Source organism: Ranitomeya variabilis, chromosome 2 (genome assembly GCF_051348905.1).
Source record: "Ranitomeya variabilis isolate aRanVar5 chromosome 2, aRanVar5.hap1, whole genome shotgun sequence".
NCBI lineage: Eukaryota > Metazoa > Chordata > Amphibia > Anura > Dendrobatidae > Ranitomeya > Ranitomeya variabilis.
The window spans coordinates 85745318-85760084 of record NC_135233.1 but is presented as its reverse complement, the minus strand read 5'-3'; the positions used below and the strand labels follow the sequence as shown (position 1 = coordinate 85760084).

Here is a 14767-nt window from a genome sequence, read left to right as displayed (position 1 = left end):
GTAAAGTGTTCTTTTATTTTGTGAGCATTTTAGGAGGTTTAAAAATGTAGCAGTCATTTTTCATTTTTTTCAGGGAAATTTACAAAAAATTTATTAGGGTCCTATCCAGGTTTGAAGTGACTTTGGGGGTCCTATATATTGGGAAATCCCCAAAAGTTATACCATTTAAAAAACAGCACCCCCTGACATATTGAAAACTGCAGTCAGGTAGTTTATTAACCCTTCAGGTGATTTTCAGGTATTAATGCAAAGTGGCATGGCAGAAATGAAAATGTGTATTTTTACCACCTAAATGTCACTAACTTCTGAACAGGTTACAACAGCCGTCAGACTCTAAGGCCGCTATTTGGTCATGAACTGCCATTGTAAATATCAGGACCACACAATCATGATCTGAGGGCATCTAAGGGGTTAAATAGATTTGTATGGTGCAAACATGGACTGTGGCTGATGCAGCAAGTTGTCATCTATAGTGGACAGCCGACAGCTGCTGGATTGTCACCTGTATGGGGAGGCTATTCTCTTATATCTCAGGTCAGTTAAAAGACGTATTGGCGGTCATTAAGGGGTTAAAGTCTCAGTGTGCAATATCCATTTTTTTCACCAATGTTCTTGTAAATGATGGTCTTCACTACAGGAATCATTTGTGAGATTTATCTCCGGTTATTTTCCTTTAGACATCATTTTACAGACAGGAGGTTTCATGGAATAAATGTTTGTGCCAAGAAAGGCACCATTGTTCTGGCATCTTCTATTTGGGGAGTAAAATGCTCAGCAGCAGCCCCTTTCTTGATTTTACGCTTCCTTTATTCCACCTCTCAGCAAAAACCCATTTTGCTTTGTCAGTTGCGCTCTTTGTCCAAAGCACCTGAACTCCTCTGTGCAGCTGAAGGCCATTTATTTTGTTATTTCCCAGCCGTATTCTTCTGCTCTGCTTTTCTCCTGTCGCGTGATTCTGGTCTTAGTTATATATATTTCATTAGTTTCAGAATTTCTGATGACTTTAGGCAATATGGTTATCACGTCAGAGATTCCTAAAGGGGCTTTGGAACTATAACGTACCCCCCTTTTATTGAGGAGTCATCCTTTTATAACCACAGGAGTTCCGCTAATCCTACGAGTGGGACTGTAGTGCAGAACCAGGAACTGTTGTCTGAATAGATGAGTTTCTGAGCATGAACTGACAGGAAAGCCACATCCTCTTCATTCCTTCATTCTACTGATTAAGGACATGCGCTACTTGCTGGAGAACCACAACTTCTTCACCTGTGCAGCCGTACTTTGTCTGTCCTGTTGAGGGCAGAGCAAAGTACTGCAGTGCGCAAGCATCGGGAAAGGTCAGAGAGGCCCAGCGCCGGGACCGCAATGCCCATCGGACCGGACCGCCCCTGGGTGAGTATAGTATAACTTGTTTTTCTTATCTTTCAGGTGACATCGGCGGCTTATCTACAGCATTACAGAATGCTGTAGATAAGCCCCGGATGGCGGTGGCCTTAGGTTATAGGCAAAAAATGGGGTGACAGATTCCCTTTAAAATATTTAAGTGCTTAAATCTTTCCAGCTATGTAAATCTCAGATGAAGGATAGATTTACATTAATACAGTGCTCTCCAGTGAGCACTATATTGGCATCTCCATCACAATCCTAAAAAAACTGTATTCCGATAAGAACCTTGAAGTAGCCATTCACTTCAATGAAGCAGGTGGCGCCGCTGTGGTCTTGCTAATGTCCTGACTGTATTTCTCTTTTACAGACATGCTTAAATACGTGGTTTGCCACATTTTTGCATGTGCCGAAAGAACACAAATACTGCTAAGACAGAAGACATATAGGGCCTGATTCATCAATGCTTTTATGCCAGAATATTGGTGAAAAAGCTGTAAAAAGTTTCAACATTTTCTTGCAACATGAGGCTTCACTATAATATTGCAACTTTTGGCATTTTTCAAATCATTTTTACTAAGCTTTGACCAAGTGGGTGGAGTTGGGGCAGGACGGCAGAAAAAAAAGGAAAGCAATTGTGGTTGTTCTGCGCCCCAGGAGTCCGGTTGCCACAGTGGCATTGCTTCCCTCACAGGGGGTGATACTATGCCTGGAAGCAGAAAGGGATGCCCTTAGCAGGTATGCTGGCATACAACACCTTTCCTGACTCCAGACCAGAAGGGGGAGCTCTAAACCCGGTTTCAGGGTAGCTTCCCTATAAGTTCTGGTCTGGAGGCGGGGTAAGGGAGTTCAGTGTGAGACAGTGAAGGGAGAGGAAGCATGTGAGGAGAGCCTGGGAGTGGAGCTGCGCCTGAGCTCACCCCAGGATTGAGCGCAACAGAGCGGACACCAGAGTCCGTGGTTGTGTGGGAACTATAAGCCCCGCAGCCAAATCTGGAGGACAGGAGATTGCAGGTCTCCTGGCCACAACTGACACCTGAAGGCACAGCCACATACCAGAGCCTGGAGTCACCACGATGGAGTGACACCTGGAAAAGGCTCAAGCCGCCTGCCATGTGGGTAGTGTTTCACTAAGTGGACAGACTTAGAGAGGGACTTGAGGAGAACTACAAGCATCAGGAACCCACAGAGCAGCGGAGTAGGGAGGTGTTATGACCCCAATGGCGAGGGTCTCAGAGGAACGTGGAAGTCTGCAGAATACAAAAATCCAGCTCATAGGGCAGTGGTAACTGGGTTGACCATATATCTACTCCTAACGCCAACACTAGAAGTAGCCGGGGATCATTCCTACGTTGATTCTAGATGACACGCGCCAGCCGGAGAATCTAGCTACCCCTAGTAGAGGAAAACAAAGACCTTTCTTGCCTCCAGAGAAGGGGACCCCAAAGCTGGATAGAAGCCCCCCACAAATAATGACGGTGAGGTAAGAGGAAATGACAAACACAGAAATGAATCAGGTTTAGCACAGAGAGGCCCGCTTACTGATAGCAGAATAAAGAAAGGTAACTTATATGGTCAACAAAAACCCTATCAAAATCCACACTGGAAATTCAAGAACCCCCGAACCGTCTAACGGTCCGGGGGGAGAACACCAGCCCCCCTAGAGCTTCCAGCAAAGGTCAGGATATTGATTTGGAACAAGCTGGACAAAAATACAAAACCAAAACAAATAGCAAAAAGCAAAAGGCAGACTTAGCTGATATAACTGGAACCAGGATCAGTAGACAAGAGCACAGCAGACTAGCTCTGATAACTACGTTGCCAGGCATTGAACTGAAGGTCCAGGGAGCTTATATAGCAACACCCCTAACTAACGACCCAGGTGCGGATAAAAGGAATGACAGAAAAACCAGAGTCAAAAAACTAGTAACCACTAGAGGGAGCAAAAAGCAAATTCACAACAGTACCCCCCCCTTAGTGAGGGGTCACCGAACCCTCACCACGACCACCAGGGCGATCAGGACGAGCGGCATGAAAGGCCCGAACTAAATCGGCCGCATGAACATCAGAGGCGACCACCCAGGAATTATCCTCCTGACCATAGCCCTTCCACTTGACCAGGTACTGAAGCCTCCGCCTGGAGAGGCGAGAATCCAAGATCTTCTCCACCACGTACTCCAACTCGCCCTCAACCAACACCGGAGCAGGAGGCTCAGCAGAAGGAACTACAGGCACAATGTACCGCCGCAACAAGGACCTATGAAATACATTGTGAATAGCAAACGACACAGGAAGATCCAGACGAAAAGATACAGGATTAAGGATTTCCAATATCTTGTAAGGCCCAATAAAACGAGGTTTAAATTTGGGAGAGGAGACCTTCATAGGAACAAAGCGGGAAGAAAGCCATACCAAATCCCCAACGCGTAGTCGGGGACCCACACCGCGGCGGCGGTTGGCAAAGCGCTGAGCCTTCTCTTGTGACAACTTCAAGTTGTCCACCACATGATTCCAGATCTGCTGCAACCTATCCACCACAGAATCCACCCCAGGACAGTCAGAAGGCTCCACATGACCCGAAGAAAAGCGAGGATGGAAACCAGAGTTGCAGAAAAAAGGCGAAACCAAGGTGGCGGAACTAGCCCGATTATTAAGGGCAAACTCAGCCAACGGCAAGAATGTCACCCAATCGTCCTGATCAGCAGAGACAAAACACCTCAAATAAGCCTCCAAAGTCTGATTGGTTCGCTCCGTCTGTCCATTAGTCTGAGGATGGAAAGCAGACGAAAACGACAAATCAATGCCCATCCTACTACAAAAGGATCGCCAGAACCTGGAAACGAACTGGGATCCTCTGTCTGACACAATATTCTCAGGGATGCCGTGCAAACGAACCACGTTCTGGAAAAACACAGGAACCAGATCGGAAGAGGAAGGCAGCTTAGGCAAAGGAACCAAATGGACCATCTTGGAGAAGCGATCACATATCACCCAGATAACGGACATGCCCTGAGATAGCGGAAGATCAGAAATGAAATCCATGGAGATATGTGTCCAAGGTCTCTTCGGGACAGGCAAGGGCAAGAGCAAACCGCTGGCACGAGAACAGCAAGGCTTAGCTCGAGCACAAGTCCCACAGGACTGCACAAATGACCGCACATCCCTTGACAAGGAAGGCCACCAAAAGGACCTGGCCACCAGATCTCTGGTGCCAAAAATTCCCGGGTGACCTGCCAACACCGAGGAATGAACCTCGGAAATGACTCTGCTGGTCCACTTATCCGGGACAAACAGTCTGTCAGGTGGACAAGACTCAGGCCTATCAGCCTGAAATCTCTGCAACACACGTCGCAGATCCGGAGAAATAGCTGACAAGATAACTCCATCTTTAAGAATACCAACAGGATCAGCGACTCCAGGAGCATCAGGCACAAAGCTCCTAGAAAGAGCATCGGCCTTCACATTCTTTGAACCTGGTAAATACGAGACAACAAAATCAAAGCGGGAGAAAAACAATGACCAGCGGGCCTGTATCGGATTAAGGCGTTTAGCAGACTCGAGATACATCAGATTTTTGTGATCAGTCAAGACCACCACACGATGCTTAGCACCCTCGAGCCAATGACGCCACTCCTCAAATGCCCATTTCATGGCCAACAACTCCCGATTGCCCACATCATAATTTCGCTCGGCAGGCGAAAACTTCCTAGAGAAAAAGGCACAAGGTTTCATAACAGAGCAACCAGGGCCTCTCTGCGACAAAACGGCCCCTGCCCCAATCTCCGAAGCATCCACCTCAACCTGAAAGGGAAGTGAGACGTCAGGCTGGCACAAAACAGGCGCCGAAGTAAACCGGCGTTTCAACTCCTGGAAAGCCTCCACGGCAGCAGGAGCCCAGTTAGCTACATCGGAGCCCTTCTTGGTCATATCCGTCAAAGGTTTCACAATGCTAGAAAAATTAGCAATAAAACGACGGTAGAAGTTAGCGAAGCCCAAAACTTCTGAAGACTCTTAACTGACGAGGGCTGAGTCCAATCAAGAATAGCTCGGACCTTGACTGGGTCCATCTCCACAGCAGAAGGGGAAAAAATGAACCCCAAAAAGGGAACCTTCTGTACACCAAAGAGACACTTTGAGCCCTTGACAAACAAAGAATTTTCACGCAAAATTTTAAAGACCAACCTGACCTGCTCCACATGCGAATCCCAATTATCAGAAAAAACCAAAATATCATCCAGATAAACAATCAAAAATTTATCCAGATACTTCCGGAAAATGTCATGCATAAAGGACTGAAAAACTGAAGGCGCATTGGAGAGCCCAAAAGGCATCACCAAGTACTCAAAATGACCTTCGGGCGTATTGAATGCGGTTTTCCATTCATCACCTTGCTTAATGCGCACAAGGTTGTACGCACCACGAAGGTCTATCTTGGTGAACCACTTGGCACCCTTAATCCGGGCAAACAAGTCAGACAACAGCGGTAAAGGATACTGAAATTTGACAGTGATCTTATTTAAAAGCCGATAATCAATACAAGGTCTCAAAGATCCGTCCTTTTTTGCCACAAAAAAGAATCCCGCACCAAGAGGGGAAGAAGACGGACGAATATGTCCTTTCTCCAGAGACTCCTTGATATATGAACGCATAGCGGTATGTTCAGGTACCGACAGATTAAACAGTCTTCCCTTAGGAAACTTACTGCCTGGGATCAAATCTATAGCACAGTCACAGTCCCTATGAGGAGGCAGTGCACTGGACTCAGACTCACTGAAGACATCCTGATAATCAGACAAATACTCCGGAACTTCCGAAGGCGTAGAAGAAGCAATAGACACAGGCAGGGAATCCTCATGAATACCACGACAGCCCCAACTAGACACTGACATAGCCTTCCAGTCAAGGACTGGATTATGGGTCTGTAACCATGGCAGCCCTAAAACAACCAAATCATGCATTTTATGTAAAACCAGGAAACGTATCACCTCGCGGTGTTCAGGAGTCATGCACATGGTAACCTGTGTCCAATACTGCGGTTTATTTGCTGCCAATGGTGTAGCATCAATACCCCTAAGAGGAATAGGATTTTCTAATGGTTCAAGAGTAAACCCACAGCGCTTAGCAAATGAGAGATCCATGAGACTCAGGGCAGCACCTGAATCTACAAACGCCATGACAGGATAAGATGACAGTGAGCAAATCAAAGTTACAGACAGAATAAATTTAGGTTGCAAATTACCAACGGTGACAGGACTAACAACCTTAGCTATACGTTTAGAGCATGCTGAGATAACATGTGTAGAATCACCACAGTAGTAGCACAAGCCATTCCGGCGTCTATGAATTTTCCGCTCATTTCTAGTCAGGATTCTATCACATTGCATTAAATCAGGTGTCTGTTCAGACAACACCATGAGGGAATTTGCGGTTTTTCTATCACATTGCACCGAATTAGGTGTCTGTTCAGACAACACCATGAGGGAATTTGCGGTTTTGCGCTCCCGCAACCGCCGGTCAATTTGAATAGCCAGTGCCATAGTATCATTCAGACCTGTGGGAATGGGAAAACCCACCATAACATTCTTAATGGCTTCAGAAAGGCCATTTCTAAAATTAGCGGCCAGTGCACACTCGTTCCAATGTGTCAGCACGGACCATTTCCGAAATTTTTGGCAATACACTTCAGCCTCGTCCTGCCCCTGAGACATAGCCAGCAAGGCCTTTTCTGCCTGAATCTCAAGATTGGGTTCCTCATAAAGTAAACCGAGCGCCAGAAAAAACGCATCAAGATCAGCCAATGCCGGATCTCCTGGCGCCAGCGAAAAAGCCCAATCCTGAGGGTCGCCCCGTAAGAACGAAATAACAATTTTTACTTGCTGAGCAGAATCTCCAGATGAACAGGGTCTCAGGGACAAAAACAATTTACAATTATTCACGAAATTCCTAAACTTAAACCTGTCTCCGGAAAACAGTTCAGGAATCGGTATTTTAGGTTCTGACCTAGGATTTCTGATAACATAGTCTTGTATGCCCTGCACACGAGTAGCCAGCTGGTCCACACTTGTAATCAAGGTCTGGACATTCATGTCTGCAGCAAGCATAGCCACTCTGAGGTAAAGGGGAAGAAGAAAAAAAAAAAAAAAAAAAAAAAACTCAGAATCTTCTTTCTTATAATCCCTCTTCTGCAATGCATTAAACATTTAATACTGGCCTGGCAAACTGTTATGACCCCAATGGCGAGGGTCTCAGAGGAACGTGGAAGTCTGCAGAATACAAAAATCCAGCTCATAGGGCAGTGGTAACTGGGTTGACCATATATCTACTCCTAACGCCAACACTAGAAGTAGCCGGGGATCATTCCTACGTTGATTCTAGATGACACGCGCCAGCCGGAGAATCTAGCTACCCCTAGTAGAGGAAAACAAAGACCTTTCTTGCCTCCAGAGAAGGGGACCCCAAAGCTGGATAGAAGCCCCCCACAAATAATGACGGTGAGGTAAGAGGAAATGACAAACACAGAAATGAATCAGGTTTAGCACAGAGAGGCCCGCTTACTGATAGCAGAATAAAGAAAGGTAACTTATATGGTCAACAAAAACCCTATCAAAATCCACACTGGAAATTCAAGAACCCCCGAACCGTCTAACGGTCCGGGGGGAGAACACCAGCCCCCCTAGAGCTTCCAGCAAAGGTCAGGATATTGATTTGGAACAAGCTGGACAAAAATACAAAACCAAAACAAATAACAAAAAGCAAAAGGCAGACTTAGCTGATATAACTGGAACCAGGATCAGTAGACAAGAGCACAGCAGACTAGCTCTGATAACTACGTTGCCAGGCATTGAACTGAAGGTCCAGGGAGCTTATATAGCAACACCCCTAACTAACGACCCAGGTGCGGATAAAAGGAATGACAGAAAAACCAGAGTCAAAAAACTAGTAACCACTAGAGGGGGCAAAAAGCAAATTCACAACAGGGAGGCCTCCAACCCCATCTGGCTAGGGGAATTCGGAACTGCTTCCAGACTTACCGGATCTCCAATACCACCTGTTACCTGTGCTCTGGACTGCACCTACAGTTAAAGGTAAAGAAACTACAGTCCCTGTGTCCTCCAATTATCCCTGTACCCCAACAGCCACAATCTTAGACTGGTCTGGTAGCCTTGGGGCCCCCGCTCCACCTGTGGGGAGGAGAACCATCCCAGCTGCATCACCATCAGCCCCAGCGGACTCCCTAAGCAGCATCGGCCATTTATAGCCTAATACCACAGGTGGCGTCACGATTAATCCTCTACAAACATCATCCCTTTTATTGCACCCCCAGGGCTACGGACTGGGTCAGTTGCTGCCATGACCACCCCTTTAAGAACCGTCCGACCCGGCCCTAGCGGGTGTTGCAGTTGCTCATCTGGATGAGTTGTGTAAACTCTGATAGAAAGTGGTGTTCAGACTTCTGCACCACCCGCTCAGCCAACGAGAGGCTCATAAATATGTAATACAAAAATCAGGGAAAAATGCGTTGTAGTGGGCGCTGCCAAGTAAAAACTGAGAAATGTTGAATGGAGAAAACCTAACATTTATTGATAAAAGCAATGAGTTTCAAAGTCAGTCTGCTTTCTTCTTCATACTTAATGAAATGAACGCGTTCAACAGCTTATAAGAGAGAGATCCAATGATGTAGAAAGACACCTGACCCACCCGCAATAATAAAACATGTAAACAAAATATACACTTATGCAACATATATATATATATATATACCGTATATACCGTACATCCTTATGCCATACATATCACTATAAGGAAGAATTAAACTTTTAAACATTAGAGAGGTGAACAAACAATTTTAGCACATTTGGAGCCTATTGCGGACACGTCTCACTAGCTGTTTCGCTTAACCCTTCAGAAACTGAGGTGCCTAGTTTGATAATCCAATAAGATTTCCTATTGATTCATTTCCTATAGCTGTAAGGATGAGTTTTTGGAATCTGCTCAAATTTTCTCAATTGCAAACAACTAGGATCTTTATTACATACAGAATAAAAATGTTTTGACAGGCTATGATTCATTATTCCATTTAGAATATTTTGTCTATGTTCATCCTTCTGACAGTCTGAATAGTTCTTTCAACATATTGTAAACTGTAGCAAATAAATAACAAAAGAGCTACCGCCGTTTAAAAATTGGTTGATGTAAAAATTGTCTCCAGTAACTAGAGTATTAAAATTATTGCTCCTCAGTATCAGCATATTGCAACACAAATACTTTGAAACCCCACATGTAAACCAACCCTGTCCATCTGGAAACACAGATTGAATCATTTCTGTGATCTTTATTCATGTTTACTGTTTAATTTAGATTCCGTTCATACTGGTGCTAAATAATTTTTTTTAACGTCTCATTTCTCATCAATTTAATGTGTGTTGTTTTTTTGGGGGGGGGAGGGGGCAAATTTATTCAGAATTCGATTGCTACAAATAATGGACCAATATTTTGATAAAATCTTCCTAATGGATGATTGTCCCTCATTAAGTGTAGTGATAAGGTTTAATTTAAACCTATCTGACAAATCTTAAAATCCTAACATTTTTATTATTACCTTTATCTAATCATCTTTCCTTTTTGATACATTCACTCTGAGATATCAACTTAGTCTTGCGATAAGCATCAGTATGGGTGTCTTTGGTGTAACCTTTATCCAAGAATCTTGGATAATCTTTGTCCATAGTGACTCCATCAGCTTCATTCAAATGAACGGATCCCATCGATCGATGTCATCAGTATACAGTTTTTCAGAGATTTTCTCTGATTATTTCCCTATATTATTTCCCCAGATATTCATTCCCCCCCCAATTTCCCATTTTTTTCTCCTATATTACCTCGTTCTTACATTATCTTTTCTTATTATAATATAGATCAATATAAATATATGAAAACAATAAAGTACAGTAGTCCTTCAGTGAATGTTTGTATTTTCTTAGCAAGCACATGCATGTATTAATATACTTACCAATCGCCATCTTCTCCCATTCTCATTGCACTCTGTTCTTTTCTGCACTAGCAGACTGGCCGTTCTTATTGCACTCTGGTTCTTTTCTGCACTAGCAGACTGGCCGTTCTTATTGCACTCTGGTTCTTTTCTGCACTAGCAGACTGGCCGTTCTTATTGCACTCTGGTTCATTTCTGCACTAGCAGACTGGCCGTTCTTATTGCACTCTGGTTCATTTCTGCACTAGCAGACTGGCCGCTCTTATTGCACTCTGGTTCATTTCTGCACTAGCAGACTGGCCACTCTTATTGCACTCTGGTTCATTTCTGCACTAGCAGACTGGCCGCTCTTATTGCACTCTGGTTCATTTCTGCACTAGCAGACTGGCCGCTCTTATTGCACTCTGGTTCATTTCTGCACTAGCAGACTGGCCGTTCTTATTGCACTCTGGTTCTTTTCTGCACTAGCAGACTGGCCGTTCTTATTGCACTCTGGTCCTCTTCTACACTAGCAGACTGGCCGTTCTTATTGCACTCTGGTCCTCTTCTACACTAGCAGACTGGCCGTTCTTATTGTACTCTGGTCCTCTTCTACACTAGCAGACTGGCCGTTCTTATTGTACTTTGGTCCTCTTCTACACTAGCAGACTGGCCGTTCTTATTGTACTTTGGTCCTCTTCTACACTAGCAGACTGGCCGTTCTTATTGCACTCTGGTTCTTTCTTTTCTGCACTAGCAGACTGGCCGTTCTTATTGCACTCTGGTCCTCTTCTGCACTAGCAGACTGGCCATTCTTATTGCACTCTGGTCCTCTTCTACACTAGCAGACTGGCCGTTCTTATTGCACACTGGTCCTCTTCTACACTAGCAGACTGGCTGTTCTTATTGCACTCTGGTCCTCTTCTACACTAGCAGACTGGCCGTTCTTATTGAACTCTGGTCCTCTTCTACACTAGCAGACTGGTCGTTCTTATTGCCCTCTGGTCCTCTTCTACACTAGCAGACTGGCCGTTCTTATTGCACTCTGGTTCTTTTCTGCACTAGCAGACTGGCTGTTCTTATTGCACTCTGGTCCTCTTCTACACTAGCTGACCGGCCGGATCACACCTCATCTCCTATGTGAACCAGAAGTCACTTTCTCAATGTAACCCCATGAAACATCAAAGCTCTCACAGATTCACATCAAGAAAGTGACTTCCGATCCACATAGAAGATGCTTTGTGACCTACTTAGCCTTGTCACATGGTGCTGGAGAGGACTAGAGAAGAGCTGGGAACAGGAGAAGGCAGCGTTTGATATGTATACTGCTACATGCACTGTGTATATAGAACTATTACTAAGGGCTAGAAAATGTAAATTTTTTACTGGCGTGCTAATTTAAGGTGTACTAATCTGCTTTGGAGCTTATTTCGCATTTCAATCTTATGCTGCTAGTCCCACCCCTTACATGCCCCATGCCTGCAGGTCTCCGCCATGTCTTTTGCTTCCTCTCTCTGGTCACTCACTGCACCCCAGAACTTTTGGCATTGAATAAGTGTGAAGCCTAGTCAGCAGGAAAAAACAATTGGGTAAAGAGTAATGAGAGGGAGGGACTGGAGGACCCAGCTGAGAGCTGCAGAAGCAGCACAAATTAGGGGTTAGCCTAGAATAGGGGAATACAAGCTTTTATTATTGTTTAACATCTTCTCTACCCTCTGTATATTAGCTTTTGGGGCCTGGAGAGATCTCCGAGCATAATGCGCTTTTTTCACTATAATTCCAAACAGGCTGAATCGAATCTGACAACCTATTTGAGTGAGTCTGTCCCAAAAATGTTTTGGCAAATTCGCTCATCTCTCTAGTAGGTAGTGCATATTTTTCATTTCTATGCAGGATGCAGCCAGACCCATCAACGTTGGCCTTGTAGGCTAGGGTGTCGGTTCCTGTGGGGTGTACTTTTATAGTGCTGGGCAGCCCGCCTGATCTGATCATATAGGCATTACTAATAGGCTGTAAACCAGATACTATGCACAAGTCTGTGTTACTCGAGCCCTATACAAGCCCTATTTGTGTGCAATTCTGATGCCAGACAATTCCCTCCATGAATTGGTAGGTGTGTGAGTGGTCGTTTCATCAGCATTTTGCATCTCTGTTGCCTCTGCCTTTATCAGGAGGGGTTGCTGCATCCTGTAGTACATTAGTATTGTGGTCTGTGTTGGTAAATATAATTAATTTTTTTCTGCAATTTTTGTTTCAAAACATAATGTCACCAACATATTTACTTAAATATAATGGCCTTGATTTATCAAGACTGGTGATTTTCTAGCCGGTCTTGATGAAGGGGCGTGGAGATGCCCCTGATTTATGACTAGAGTAAGATTTCTGCTGTTCAAAATGCCACAGGTCATCATGAATTTGGTGGCGCTTGGAGAAACTGTCGCAAAAAAGCCAAAAGTTGCAAAAGTTTTTGCCCAACATCTAGTTGTACAGATATTTTCTGATTTTTCAAAGCAATTTACAACAGAATTCTAGTATAATTGCTTTGATGAATCAGATCCATTGACGACAATACCTTAAATTGATTCTCTCTCAGTCAAAAGAATCAATGTGTTGTTTTGCAGATGTGGGTTTATAGTGATCGATAATAATCAGGATTTTTTGGAAAATAAATAACAACACGAAAGTAATATAATGATATACAGTAAATTGCGGAAAAAAAATGTAAGAAACATGTATTTTTTATGTGCGCTATAAAGTTTGTTTAAAGTAGAATAGTAAAACATAGAGAAAAAAGTTTCCAATTTAATTTTTGGTTCAATATTTATTACAGGTGAAGCTGACATTGAGAGTGAGGAAGATGATGATGACGATGATGATGACTGTAAGAAATCTTCCATGGATGAAGTAAGGCTCCTTCTATACATATTTATTTTGTAAAATACCCCATATAACCGAATATTGACTTTTCCTTAAAGGTTTATTTCCATATTTCCCTATATTGATTAAGATTGGGAAAACTTTCCAAGCTCCAACTATTGGATTTGGAGCTACAAGAATAGCGCAGGGCGACTGAGCTTTGCTGTTTCCACATGATTGACCATCAAACTCCTTCTCAAAGGTCATACATGGAGGATCAGGAACCCCATTCTAATGATCAGTGGTGGTCCCACCATAGAAGCTCCCAATAGTCAGACATCTATGTGGATTGGTGATAAAGCTTCATCTTGGGAAAATGAGATTAATGCTGTCTTTTAAATATGCTATATTAAAACTATAGTTACTATATTTTTGTATATTTCTATGTTCTGTATATTTAAAAAAAAAATGCATTGAAATCTGCCAGGATAATCATGGAAATCTTAAAAAAACTCTCCCTTTGTGAAAATTTGAATTCTTTGACCTGATAAAATCTACTGATGCACACTGTTATATGCAGGGTAGAGAAAAAATCCTATTGCTTCATTTACTTGCATAGCTGTTTGGAGAGCTGAATTCTGCTGGTGCAAATCGTGGGAATCCAACTCATTGGCCATTGGACAGGAGACCTTAGAGCCGCCTCCTTTCTCCCAGCATTTGATTTTCTTCTTTTGATTATGTGGTCTTGCACATCATCACATGTTTGTCACACTGCAGCAATGAAACGGGGGATGCCGTCACGTCAGATCGAAGGCAGTTCTCAGGGCTCGCGTTCAGTGGCCAGCAAGATGGTACAAAGATAGGTTTGACGGTGAAGGAATCTTGCTATAGATACTCCATCATATGTCAATCTTGGCATGGCTTAGATGTGCCTCTGATGGCGTTTATTGCAGTCACCTAGAAGAAGATGGTGTGCACACAGCTGGATGAAGAGGTGTTGGTGGAAGGGAGTGGCAAACTCCTGGATCATATAGTAGATAAATAGTTTCACCGCACACTCGAGAGTTTTCGTGCAAATAATCTTTAATGATTGTTTAACACAAATGCAAGTGACGGACAAAGTGAAGGCATATACAAAGAAGCAACTCTAACGTTTCGACCCACTTGGGCCTTGATCACAAAATCGCTCTGTATGAGGAAGAAAGGTCCAAATGCCACGTGGAGATCCCAGTAGGGACAGGTATGTATCAAGTTCCTTGGTAAGGGTGGCTGTCAGGGTGCTCTTGCACCACCTTTGATCAAGGCCTGAGTGGGTTGAAACATTAGTCGCATCTTTGTATATGCATTCACTTTGTCCGCCTCTTGCACTTGTGTTGAACAATCATTAAAGATTATTTGCATGAAAACTCTCGAATGTGCAGTGAAACTATTTATCTACTTTTTTGCAGTCACCTGACCGTTGCAGTCAAACACGGGCCTCTGTTATCAAGTGACAGAAGAACAGGATGTCATAGCTTCTGATCCCACCACAGACCATCAAAGCCATAGAGGTTAGGCTGG

The 14767-nt window shown here is 43.9% G+C and overlaps 1 protein-coding gene across 1 annotated transcript in view; it reads left to right on the top strand.

Annotated features, from left to right (window-relative positions):
- Positions 1-14767, top strand: part of PLCB1 (phospholipase C beta 1) — a 1010585-nt gene that overhangs the window by 744850 nt on the left and 250968 nt on the right. The window contains exon 15 of the mRNA XM_077282634.1: positions 13182-13255. Within this exon, the coding sequence (XP_077138749.1) occupies positions 13182-13255 (74 nt within the window). The remainder of the gene's footprint in view (positions 1-13181; positions 13256-14767) is intronic.